This window comes from Neomonachus schauinslandi, chromosome 1, assembly GCF_002201575.2.
Source record: "Neomonachus schauinslandi chromosome 1, ASM220157v2, whole genome shotgun sequence".
Classification (NCBI taxonomy): Eukaryota; Metazoa; Chordata; class Mammalia; order Carnivora; family Phocidae; genus Neomonachus; species Neomonachus schauinslandi.
The window spans coordinates 46,951,485-46,965,291 of NC_058403.1; the positions used below are offsets into that span (position 1 = coordinate 46,951,485).

At 35.9% G+C, this 13,807-nt stretch overlaps 1 protein-coding gene across 4 annotated transcripts in view; it reads left to right on the top strand.

The window, feature by feature from the left end:
• TFG (trafficking from ER to golgi regulator) overlaps positions 1-13,807 on the top strand; it is a 32,819-nt gene that overhangs the window by 13,359 nt on the left and 5,653 nt on the right. For 2 of the 4 annotated variants that reach the window (XM_044919601.1, XM_021692328.1), the window contains 3 exons: positions 132-278; positions 4,712-4,879; positions 8,302-8,442. In XM_044919601.1, coding sequence (XP_044775536.1) covers positions 132-278; positions 4,712-4,879; positions 8,302-8,442 — 456 coding nt within the window. The remainder of the gene's footprint in view (positions 1-131; positions 279-4,711; positions 4,880-8,301; positions 8,443-13,807) is intronic. The other 2 variants (XM_044919602.1, XM_044919603.1) reach the window with 2 other exon arrangements.

Below are 13,807 nucleotides of genomic sequence, written 5' to 3' on the forward strand. Positions count from 1 at the left end.
ATTAGGTATCTTGTTTGATTTTGTTTCACTTTTTAAAGAAATTACATTTGTTTTTCTTATTGCTGTTACTGTGTTGATATATTATTTAAGAACATTGCCTAATTTTAAGCAAATTAATGCTTTTATTCCAGTTAATGGCCAACCAAGACCCCTTGAATCGAGTCAAGTGAAATATCTCCGTCGAGAGCTAATAGAACTGCGAAATAAAGTGAATCGCTTGTTGGATAGTTTGGAACCACCTGGAGAACCAGGACCTTCCACCAGTATTCCTGAAAATGGTAGACTGTGAATCCATTTTATTCTGCTTTATTTTTCTTACGTCTTTTTAACAAAATTTATTAAGTTACTATTTTAATTCCAATATAGTTTACAGTATTGTATTAGTGTCTGGTGTACAATATACAGATTCAGCAATTCCATGTATCACCCAGTGCTCCTGAGACAAGTACACTCCTTAATCTCCATCACCTGTTTAACCCACCTCCCCTTTGGTAACCATCCGTTCTCTATAGTTAAGAATCTTTGTCTTTTTTTTTTTCTTTGCTCATTTGTGTTCTTTCTTAAATTCCACATATGAGTGAAATCATATGGTATTGTCTTTCTTTGACTTTTTTTGCCTAGCATTATACTCTCTATATACTCATACCTTTTTGCAGATTTTTTTTTTTAACTATTTAAGTAGGAGTAGGTTGGCACCCCTCTTGTTACCTTTTCTTATTCTTGCCTCTCTGCTAGTATTCAAACCTGCCATCCTTTAGGATTACCAGGAGATTTTATTTTACCAGTTGCTGGATCTCATTATAGACCTATTAGAAGGCAGGGCTCGGGAATCCCGTTTTTAAAGTTCTCTGGTTGATTCTTTACAACTAGTCTTAAACCCCTGGATTTATGAATAGCTCAGTTTTCAAACCTCTTTGACTCTTTTGGACCCTTTTCATTGTAATAATTAATGCACCTTAGGAATTGCAATTATTTCATGAGTTTTATGTGGCATATGAAGTAGTTTTAAATAAAATAAGGTTACTACATTCAAATGGTATATTGTTAAGTTTATCTTAAACAAATTTTTAATCATATGCAAAGAGAAACTTATTTTTTTTCCATTTTATAGATGACATGTACTGTTTATATTAAAGCAAGGTTTATTGACAAATTTGGAACTGACGTAAAGTTTTTGGACCAAATATATTTAACAGTGTAGACTGAGGTTTATGTATTAGGGCTTGAAAGTAGAGTTTAAAAAAACTGCTTTCTTCAACTTTTTTTTTTTTTTTTTAAGATTTTATTTATTTGTCAGAGAGAGAGTGTACACACAAGCAGGGGAGGGGCAGGCAGAGGGAGAAGCAGGCTCCCCATGGAGCAAGGCACCCGATACGGGACTCGATCCCAGGATGCTGGGATCATGACCTGAGCTGAAGGCAGATGCTTAACTGACTGAGTCACCCAGGCGTCCCAAGCTCTCTTCAATTTTTAATATTCTTAGATGCTGCACTTAAAAAAAACTTATGTTTTTTTTTTTTTTTCTTACAATTTTTGTGTTTGCATTTAAATTACGTGCTTAAAACCGTCTATATTATGAAATAGTAATTTTTTTATAGAGTCATCCAGACTCTATAACGGGCTTAATAGAAGATGATTTTGTGGGAGGGGTGCCTGGGTGGCTCAGTCATTAATCGTCTGCCTTCGGCTCAGGTCATGATCCTGGGGTCCTGGGATCGAGCCCCACATCGGGCTCCCTGCTCTGTGGGAGGCCTGCTTCTCCCTCTCCCACTCCCCCTGCTTGTGTTCCCTCTCTCGCTGTGTCTCTCTCTCTCAAATAAAGACATAAAACCTTAAAAAAAAAAAAAAAAAGATTTTGTGGGGAAGTGGCATTTTATAATCTCTTGCAGCCATTAGATTCTCAGAAATTGTATTTTTGGCTCCATTTAAATTTTGGAGTTTTCTTTCTTTAGTTTAGATATAGTGTAAATCTGCATTTTCTTTAATTTGCCTCTTCCTCCAGCTATGTGGAATTGTATTAATAGTAGATTCTCAATAAATATTTGGTGATTAGTAATTTCTAGTTCCACCTCTATTTCAGAACATATTGGAGATTGGCTGAACTACTATAATAAGATCTAACTGGCCTTTTTAAGATGAAACTTTTTATATTTCAGGTCAAAGCAAATGGCCTGACAAAAAGCTCCAACTTTAGGTCAAGAATCTGAAAAAAAACTTTTGACCATTTTGTCAGAAGAATTCATAGATGCTCACACAACAACATTTGCTGATAATTTCAGGGGATTTAAGCATCTGTAGAATGTTATGAAACTTAGATGGAAATTCAGCAAGTGTAGCCAGTGCTGTGCAGAAATAACCTATAGTAGCTTGTGTTCTGCTATAAGGAATAGAATTATAAGCTTTCAGGTTTGGTGAAACAACCTTTCTTTTTTTTTTTTTATTCTTATGTTAATCCCCATACATTACCTCATTAGTTTTAGATGAAGTGTTCCATGATTCATTGTTTGTGCATAACACCCAGTGCTCCATGCAGAATGTGCCCTCCTCAATACCCACCACCAGGCTAACCCATCCTCCCACCCCCCTCCCCTCCAGAACCCTCAGTTTGTTTTTCAGAGTCCATCGTCTCTCATGGTTCGTCCACCCCTCCGATTTCCCCCGCTTCATTCTTCCCCTCCCGCTACTGAAACAACCTTTCTGTTCGCGCATATTTCTTGCCACTATATTTACTACGTCTCTTTATTAAGCCTTTATTTTCATATGTTTTATTATTAACTTCTCACCGATGTTAATGTAGAAGATGTTAAAACTGGTATCTTCTCTGCATCTTGGAAATTAAATCACATACTGTTTCTTTGTGCGGCCTCTCTTCTTGTCAGTGTATCCTATCCCAGTTATCTAATGAGTTGAATAATACATTCTGTGCTTTAGTTTTACAGACGGTTGTAATTTATTTTTTGTTTCCTCTCCTGTACTTAGCAAGATCACTTACCTCTTGACCACCTGCCTTCTATGAAATTGCCTAAGCTTCTAAGCTTTTAGAACATATCCGGACTTAATAATCAGGAAAATAGCATAAAAACCAAAAATATCATACACCAGAAACTGGAAGTCTAGTCTACAAAACAGTGTTGCCAATCAGCTGTCAATACTCTTTAGAACAATATGGCTTGCCCTCACCCAGAAATATGTCCTTCAGTGGTCTACCTCTGCAGTCAATTCTTGGTTCTTGGACACTTGCTTCCTCTCTGAGGAACATGATGCAGGCTACCTTGGATACTGGATTGACCTGTTGCAGTAGCTGTAGCAGCTAATGGGCTAGTAGGAGCAACTAATAGGCTAGTGGGCATATAGTATTGTGTTTCCTGATGGATTTAGTTTGTAGTAAGTAGAAGGATGCACAGGTAGTGGAAGGTAGTAGTGTGAGAGGGAATAACTTACAAGATTGGTGTGATATGTTTTTGGGGTGTAGCCTTGGAATTAGGAATTAGGAAGAAAATTGGTGGGGAAGATGAATAACTTATTTTAAAGGAGTACTTGTAGGCGTTTTCTTCTAGAAATGGAGGAAATATTAGTGTAACCAGAGGAATGATAGGGATGAATAGGAGCTGCAAGCCCATGTGTGCTTATATTCTATTTAGTACTTACAGTTTTTCACAAGATAAATTTTGTCTTGATCACAGAGATAATCTAATAACTGATGTTCATTTACTTGCTTGGTAACAGAAAAAAGTAATTGTTAATTGAGTAAATGGTTAGCAATATTCTTTTTTTACTTATTTTGTTTTTGATATCTTTTTTTAATTTTTGTTAGCTTTTTGGTTTCAGGTTCCTATTTGTAAAATGTGGGTTATTCTTGAATCCCTTTTCTTTCACAATGTAGTGGTACAAATGCCTGTTGAGTACTTTAGTACCCTTAGAAGAAAAGCATGGTTTTAAATTTACATGCTCATATTTAAAATTTTATTTTTCTATTTAAAAAAAAATAATTCATTATGGAAAGATATACAAAAGTAGACGTAGTACTCTAATGAATCTTGTGTACCCACCCCAACTTCAGTAATTATCAACTCATAGTATCATGTCATCTAGACTCCCATACATTTCCACCCCTGTTATTTTGAGCAAATCTCAGACACATCATTTCAACTGTAATAAAGTATTTTAAGGGAGACATAGCAAATTAAAAGTACTAATTAGCAAATAAAAAGTAAAAATTAATGTATTAGTTGGTTTGAGATTTCCATGTAATTAATAATGAACAAATAGACAAGTAGAAATAAAACATAAGAGTTGATCTCATAACTTCAGTTAAGCTTCTTTATCCTTTTGCAAAATGAAGCATTAGTGTTCAGTAAATATCTGATTGTAGAATATATGTAGGTCATGGGGCTCCAGAAAAGGGGGCAAAATGTTCTCTGTTAAGGAGCTCGTATTTTTTTTTTTCTTATGTAATAATTCTTAGGGAAGGAGGTAGATAAAATATTTTTGAAAAAGTTAGTTTTTAAAATTTCATCTTAATCCTTTTTTCTGATTTAAAAAAATCCAAGTATAAAGAGGAAAGTAGAATTAACAGTTACCCTGTATTCAGAGATACTTACTTCTGAACATTTCAGACTATATGCACATATATTTTTCCCTATTTTGTATTTTTTAGGCCTCACTAAGTATAGATAAAATGGAAACAAGTTTTTGTTTATTCCTCTCATAGATACTGTGGATGGTAGGGATGAAAAGCCTGCTGCTTCTGATTCTTCTGGAAAACAGTCTACTCAGGTTATGGCAGCAAGTATGTCAGCTTTTGATCCTTTAAAAAACCAAGATGAAATCAATAAAAATGTCATGTCAGCGTTTGGCTTAACAGATGATCAGGTTTCAGGTAAGTGAATTCCTCCCTTCCATCCTTCATTCCCTCTCTCCTTCCTTCCTTCCTTCTCCTTTCCTTCTTTAATAGAAGAATAACATACAGTGATGTGCACAAATCTTAAAGGTTCAGTTCGATAAATTCATACTTTTGTATATACTTGTCTAAAACACAAAGTAAGATGAAGATCTAGATGATTTCCAGCACCTGGAAAGCTTTCTTAAGCGCTCTCCCTGTCGTAGAACCCTACCCTATAAAGAATAACCACTGTTTGGTGTAGGTAAATTCTATCAAAAGTGGAATTCAGAAAGTTTATATTTTTTAGAAGAATCTGAACCATTTTATAATCTTATTTCAGATTTGTTGTAGGATTTAAATTATATTTGATGTCTTCTCTCTTTGGATGTTAAATTAGAGAAGTTTAAATGTAGATTTTTGGTTAAAGTGCTTTTTTGTGGAAACTGCTCTTATATGAATGGTTTTAACCTTAAAACAGCACCTCTACTGTGATTTCTTTTTACTTTTGGCTATCATTTCTTCAGTATTTTTTTCTGCTTTCTCTCTCTTTGTATTCTAATTACACATACAGCTCTAGAATTTTCATTTGATTCTTTATATAGTTTATTTTTTTCTTTTGTGATTCCTTACCTTTGCATTAAGACTACATTTCCCTTTAACTCATTGATGCATTTTTAATTCTTTAAAAATATTTATGATTTTTAAAAATAAAAATATAATAGCTGCTCAATGTTTGTCTGCTTCATCCAACATCTGGGCCTATTTGGAGTCCACTTTCTTTTGCCTGCCTTTTTTCTCTGAGTATGGGTCACATTTTCCTGTTTCTTTGCATATCTGATAATTTTTTATTGAAAACTGTACATTACAGTTAATATGTTGTAGTGACTGATTTTTTGTCACTATTTCTCTGGCAAGGAGTTAACTTGTTTGGATTCAAACTATTCATTCTTTGTCCCCATGGAATATAGCAGTTAATATCTCTGCTCAGCCCTTTGCACTCTTGGTGCTCCTTTTTTTCCTGAGCCCTCTTATGTGTCTGCCTCTTAATTCTGTGGCCCACTGAGGATTTTAGGCAGAGCTTATACTTAGTTTTTAGGTCTCATTCCTTCGGTGGCTCTCTTAATCCAGGGATTTTTCCCCCCTCAAATTTCCAGCTAATTGGCCAGCCATGAAGTTCACACTATGGCTTTCTCCTGTTGGGGCTGCAGAGGTCAGGGCTTGCAATTCTTAGCCACTGTAATTCCACTGGGGGTAAACTTTTCTGATTTCTTGCTGACATTTGGTTGGCTTCCAGTGATTTCAAATAGTTGTTTTCTACTATTTTGTCCAGGGTTTTAGTTGTTACCTCTGACCATTTACTTTGCCGTCATTAGTAACTGGAAATATAGGATTCAGTCTATTGATTTTATTTTTCTTTGAGACTTTTATGGGACTATTCACTAAGAATTGTGTGAAATTCTGAAAGACAAATATGTGTATATGATATATGTTCTTGGCAAACGAAGACATCACACAAGTGATACATCTGAAAAACCCTTTGTAGAGCAACTGAAATTTGAATTAATAGTACGGCTTCTTAATATTTAAGACTTCAGGAAATGGCAGATAGAGGAGTCAGTAGTTATATATAGGGTCAGGCTTAAAATTTTGATTATAGTATAGTATATGCCACACCAGAATAACATGATTAATATGATTCACATTATTTGAAGGCCATTTTTCTGTTAGCCTTGTATGTTGAGGTAAGAAAAACTGTACATATAGAAAATGCCAGGCTACTTTGTAATTATTCAGGTCTGCTGTTGTGAAAGCTTGACTCTGAATGTGGACATGGGAAGGAGGAATAGAATATTACAAAGATAGGATGGGCAACATTAATAGGTTACATACAAGAGAGAAGAGAGGGATCAAAATAATGTACTATTTTAGTTCAGTAATATAGTGTCTTTTGTAGGAGAGTAGATATATTTATCTACATTATGTAAATATCAGTAACGAGCACTTCACCATTTTACTCTGGTAACCGTCCGTTTCTCTTTCATTGCCACTATGTTATCCTAGTTTAGTTCTCATTATTACCTGGACTACCATTTGGTCAGCTACAAAGTTGCCTAATACAGTGCTGAGTTCTGGGATGCACCAGTGCAGAGGATAGAGGTTTGCTCTCAGGGAACTTAGCTAGTAATAGCAAGTCCCTATGTGGAACTTTCTAAATGGTTATCACTTTCATAAGCTCTTATGATATAATACTTTTATAAATATTTGCTATAAGCTCTTGTTAACTTCTGATCCTTAAAGTAACCTTAGTGAAGTAGAAGTTACTTCTTTTGTACAGATGAGGAAACTGAGGCACAGAAGGAGATGAAGTGTAGTGTGTCCAGGATTAGAGAGCTAGTAAGTGGCATCACTGGCATTTGAACCTAGGCAGTCTGGCTCCACAGTCTGTGCTTTTAAGCACTCTTCTATATTGCCCAACAGAAAGAACTTAAAGGAGTAAACATATCTATAGTTGTCTTTGGAGTGTGTTTTTTGACTGTCACAGGATTGGAACTGTAGCGACTTTTTTCCATTTACTTCTTTATTCATTACTTTAGAAGAATTTGAGTGGCTCCAAGAATTTGAGAGGTAGTCTTTGAAAGGCAGACAAAAAGAATCAGAAAAGAGCCTGGCCCAGAGAGCTTGTATAACCTAAGAGGAAGATGGGAACTGTTCAGAAATGCAAAGTAGAAGTTGGTAAGGGTCATAATAAAAGTATACTTTATAGAAGTTCACAAATGGAAAAAAGGATTCATGGGTGAAGAAGGCTTGCTGGAAATGTGGAGTAGTACCTGGGATTTAAAGAACATTATATTTAGGTACATGAAAATGGGACTAGAGGGAACAGTGATACATGGAGAGAGAAAGAATATTAGATATATTGTGGGACTAGGAAATAGGTTAGTTTCAGCTGAAGGGGGCTTGTGGGAGGAGGAATTGTGAGAAAATAATGTTTGGACCCTTGAACACCAAACTAGAGGGTTGAACTTGATTTATGGGCAGTGGAAACCCATTGAAGAATGAAATATTTTTGGTTGATGTACAACATAAATTAGATAGCATGAGATAGAGGATAGTGGTATTGCAGAGATGAGTTTTGATTTTTGCCCGGGGAGGTTAGGACTTAGGAATATAACAGTCTACACTTTATAGGGAAGGATTTCCAGTCGTAGCTTCGGATTCTTAAGAGAGTGGAGCAAAGGGAAAAATGAAGTAAGACACATTCACTGTAAAAGGCTGCTTTTGTGGTTATGCTTATTCTGTAGTATTTTTCATTTTTAGGATCTTTTAAGCAAACTTTATTAACTGAGCTTGCTGGGGAAAGGGCTCGTAACTGAGCTTGCTGGGGAAAGAGATTGAACTGACTTGTCATGACCATTTAGGGCCACCCAGTGCTCCTGCAGAAGACCGTTCAGGAACCCCCGACAGCATTGCTTCCTCCTCCTCTGCAGCTCATCCGCCAGGAGTTCAGCCACAGCAGCCCCCGTATACAGGAGCTCAGACACAAGCAGGTCAGAGTGAAGGTAAAATAGAAATAAGAGCACCTATTTGGGGAGGTAAATGTGCAGAGATGTTTATGGCAGCATTGTTGGTGATGGTAAAGAGCTTACATAAGCATTCATGCTATGAATACAGTTGCAGAAATTTTTGATTTACTGATATGGTATGCTTTTGGGTTAGAAGTCAGGTATGCTTCTGATTATTGAAAAGAAAAAAAAACCTGAGAAAGTGCTTATGTGAATATAAATACATGGTAAAAGATCAGGAAGGATTCATAGCAGTCACCAGTCAGTGGTAACCAGGGGGGCAGAGGTGACCCACTGAGGTGGCATTTCATTTTGCATCATACTTAAGGTGCTGTTCTATTTCCTTCTCCTTTCCCTTCTTGCATCTATGTATTATTTTTGTAATTGGAAAGATTTTTAAAATAGAGGTAAAGCATAACTTTAGTGTAGTTTTTTGAAAGATAAATAGCCCTTTAAATTTTTGTGCAGTTAGCAATGTCTTTTGTGGAAAAAAAGAAGTGTGTTTTAAATCAAACTTGTCTTCTCTAAATGATGTGTCCTTGGATGAACAATTTAATCTCTCTGGGTTTTGATATTCTGTCACTGTAAATTATGAAAATTGGACAAAACTGGTGGTTTTAAAAGAATGTCTCTAGTGCCGAATAAAATATAACTTGAAAGCTGAGTATTTAAACAGATAAAAGGCTCATTACCATGGTTGAAGGGGATTGAGAGGCCACAAGCTCAGGACAGCAGGCACTGAAGTTTAGAAACTATACACATTCCACTTTAAAACAAACACCAGGTGGTGCTCTAACTATTTTTATAAAGGGGCCAAGTGGTGGTATGGTGTATTTTCAGCACCAGAAGTAAGTGAGTTTATCAATCATATTAAAAAAAAAAATTCATAGCCTAAAAGGAACGGAGCGCTTAGGTAATAGAGTCCTCTTGTGGCTCTATTTTAGAGTCGTCCTGTTGGATGAATTCTAGGCCTAGGGTCTAGCACGTGGCAGTTTGCTGATGAGTGGGTAGTTCGGGAAGAATTTCTTACTGCTTCAGCCTCTTCTCAGCCAACTTTAGTTATAGTTTAACTTCACTTTGTATTAAGCTGAAACTGCCCAAACTGGAACAAACTAGAACGGAAGTGGGTATGGGCTGAAACAGGGAGGCAAACGCCAGCGTTTGGATATGATGGGAGTTTAGTGGTTACTTAAATTCCATAGAAGAGGCCTTGGAATTGTAAATAGTTTTCCTAAGGATTTTAGTCTTTTTTTTGTTTTTTTTTAAGATTTTATTTATTTATTTGACAGAGATCACAAGTAGGCAGACGGGCAGGCAGAGGGAGAGGGAGAAGCAGACTCCCTGCTGAGCAGGGAGCCTGATGCGGGACTCGATCCCAGGATCCTGGGATCATGACCTGAGCCAAAGGCAGTCGCTTAACCAACTGTGCCACCCAGGCGGCACAAGGATTTTAGTCTTAATATGTTGTTCAGTTCAGGTGAACTGACATCGATTTTCTTTTTCTTTTTTTTTTATATCCCATCTTAAGCAGTGTATACTGTTGTAGAACAGCAGTTGGAAGGATAATTGTACCAAATAATGTTTGCTTGTTCACTTATAAAGGAATGAGATTTAATGCTCTCTTAATGTCTCTCGCATTATTTTGTTTATTTTAATTGAAAAATTATAAGTAGGTAAAAATTTTAAAACATAAAAAGATAAACAGTGAAAATTCAAATATTCTCTCCCACCTCTGACCTCTAGCAGCCAAGTTCCTTTTTCCAGAGGCATCAGGTTAACACTGTTTGATATGCACTGAATTCCCTTAGGGTGGCATTAACTGTGTGCCTTGCTGAAACTGTGTTTTGTTTTTTTTTTTAGTTTACATTAAAACATACACTATAAAAATTGTACAGTTATTAGTATGTGACATCAATCAGTAGTATTCTGGAGGTCAGTCTCTAGATCAGTGCTGTCCAGAAGAAATACAGTGGAAGTCATAAGTAATTTTTTTTTAATTCATCACATTTAAGGAAGTTTTTAAAAAGGTAAAGCTACTGTTAATTATACATTTTGCTTAATGCAGTATCTGGTGTATCAACATGTAATTATTATTAAGAAGTTATTAATGTTTTACATTTTGTTTTTTTGTATTGCACATTGGAAATCTAGGGTGTGACACCACTTAGAAACACTTCAAAAACACTTACAGGATGTTTAGTTAAGACTAGCTGCATTTCAGGTGCCTAGTAGCCTGGCTACTGCCTGTTTTATTGGATAGCACAGCTCTAGGTTAAGATGTCAGTTATTATAGGATAAATTGTAGGCTATTTTAATGAATACTTTTTGACATATGATGTACAATGACTCCCTGACATCACCAGTTAGTTAGATCAGCTGCTGGTTAGAATTTGAATAGAATACTCATCAAAAATCTATTACTAATAATAGGTTAACATAGCAGTCTCTTAGAATAGAATATGAAATAATCTAAAAACAAATCTGAGTTGTTTTACTTAAATACCTTAAAAGGGATCTTGGAATTGTAACTTTTCCCCCCAAGGATTTCAGTCTTAATATGTTTGATTAAAAAGATCAATAAAATGTTGAGCATCATGAAAAGAAACGAAGTGGACAGTATTATCCTTTTTCATATAAAGCTTTGGTGCCTCTGTTATTGGAAAACTATGCAGTTGAGTGGTTTCCCAAACTATGAAAATAAGTGGTGAGGATACAGAGAAGAGCATTAAAAATCATCAGAGACCAGGAGGTATTGCTGTTTGACAAACCAGAAAGGTGAAAAGAATATAATTAAAATATGTAAAATCCTGTGACAAGATAATATGACCTGAATAGTCTTTTAAAATCACTTTTATTATATAAATTTTGAAACCTAAACAGAAGAGCTAGAATAATGAACTCCTCATGGATCCATCATGCAGCCTCAACACTTACCAGTGTTTTGAATTTCTTTTTTCATCTATCCTTCCTGCCCCTCCCTCCTTTTTTAATTTGCTGGGATATTTTATTTTATTTTATTTATTTATTTTTAAAGATTTTATTTATTTATTTGCGAGAGAGAATGAGAGACAGCACGAGAGGGAGGAGGGTCAGAGGGAGAAGCAGGCTCCCCGCTGAGTAGGGATCCCGATGCGGGACTCGATCCCGGGACTCCAGGATCATGACCTGAGCCAAAGGCAGTCGCTTAACCGACTGAGCCACCCAGGCGCCCTGCTGGGAATATTTTAAATCAAATCCTACCTGTTATTTCACTCAATTGTTTCAGTATGCATGTCTACTGATAAGCTTTTCTTTTAACATAACAACTATGCTATTACACCTAACAAAATTAAGTGATTCTTAATGTCATTACATACTAGTCTATATTTGAATTTCCTTGTCTCATAATTATCTATTACAGCAGTGGCTTGTTCAAATTAGAAGTATAACTAGATTCACATTTTTCATTTGAGTATGTGTCTTATTTTTCAATAGCTGTCACCACTACGTGTTTCCAAAGTTAAAAACTATGTATTTTAATTATCAGTTGCTATGTAACAATTTATCCCAAAACAGATGTTTAAAACTACAAACATTTATTATCTCATGCAGTTTGAAAGAGTCAGGGATCTAGGAGCAGCTTAGGTAGGTGGTTTGTCTCTGAGTCTCTCGTGAGGTTGTCCTCGGAAGCTTAATCTGAGCTAGAGGATCCTCTTCCAAGATGACTCTCTCACATAGTTGTTGTCAGGAGGCTTCGGTTCCTCACATGGACCTCATGCCATGGCAGCTCCCAGCAGAGAGTGAATGAATGATCAAGAGAAAGTTAAGGTAGAAGGTGGCTGTCTTTTATGACCTGTCCTCAGAAATGTCATGATTTCTGCAATATTCTATTGATATATACAGGTCAGCCCTATTGAATGTGAGAAGGGGACTGCACAAGAGAGTGAATACTCATGTGTTTATGGCTTACTCTTTGCTCTTTTTGTATTGTGAGGTTAATCTTACTTCTAAAAAATGTAAAGGATACAAGGAGCTCATAGACAGGAGTCCTATGCGAGTGCTCTAATGTGCAGGGTCTAGTCCCGGAGGCTGGCTACCACTCTGTGTAACAAAGTGCAGTCCCAGGAGGTTCACAGTGACACTCTACTTCATCCTCATCTCTTTCTTCCCTTAGATAGTAGTTTTTATGATGTTTAATCTGGTGATTCTTCCTGAAAATATAATTCACAAAACTTATATATATATATTTTACTCAAAACACAGCTTACTCTAAACTGTGTCTCTACCTTGCTTTTTCACTTAGTAATATATCCCATAGTACTCTTCTTATGAGTATGTGAAGTTATTCCTCATTTTTTACAACTAAACACAGACTTCTTAATTACATTTTTAGCATATTGTAACAGAGTCTGTTTTGGACTTGAATGAAGTAAGTAAAAGGAATACTTTGTGTGGAGATAGTAATAAACCTCTGAAACTTTTAACCCCAGAGGTGACATTTTCATAATGGGTTTATAGCAGCTTAGGGAAAAAATAGAATATGTGTTTGCTTTAAGAATAGTTATTATACCTGTCAGTTTTTATTGAGGAAAACAATTATGCTGTAAAATCACTGATGGCAACAGCCTATTTTTTTTTTTTAAAGATTTTATTTGACAGGGAGCACAAGCAGGGGGAGTGGCAGGCAGAGGGAGAGGGAGAAGCAGGCCTCCCACTGAGCAGGGAGCCCGATGTGGGGCTTGATCCCAGGACCCTGGGAACATGACCTGAGCTGAAGGCAGTCGCTTAACCTGCTGAGCCTCCCAGGCGCCCCGATGGCAGCAGCCTGTTACATGGAGCCTTAATCTCTGCTTTTTTGATGATACCTAAGCTAATATTTATATTAAATGAGATAATGTATACAGAACTTCTTCTAAACTAAAGCTCTAGAGTTTTGCCTGCATTCCAGTGATGGTTCATATTCGCTGCATTGACCCCAGGTAAATTGCTTAATTTTTCTATATCTGAAATAGGGATTGCTGATAAGGTTTACTCCCCCCCGCCATGTATTTATTGCCTCTTTTTTTGTATTGTAGAGTTAATTATTCTAATTTCTCAGAATTAGAACCTATTATCATAATGCTGTACATATTTTTCTCTTTTGATTATATTTCTATACCAGATTCTGATTACTTCTGTTCTGAAATTTAGTTATGAAATACAATCTAGGATTAAGGTGGTATCTTCCAATGTAGTTAACTCCTGTACTACTTTCTGTACTATCTGTAAGTCTTAAACCATTAGGAAAGCATTTAAAAAACTTTTGTCAGGTTTTTTTGTTGTTTTATTTGGGAAGAGGATTAATATAATGTTTAAAAATAGTTAAGTAGATTTTATTTCTATC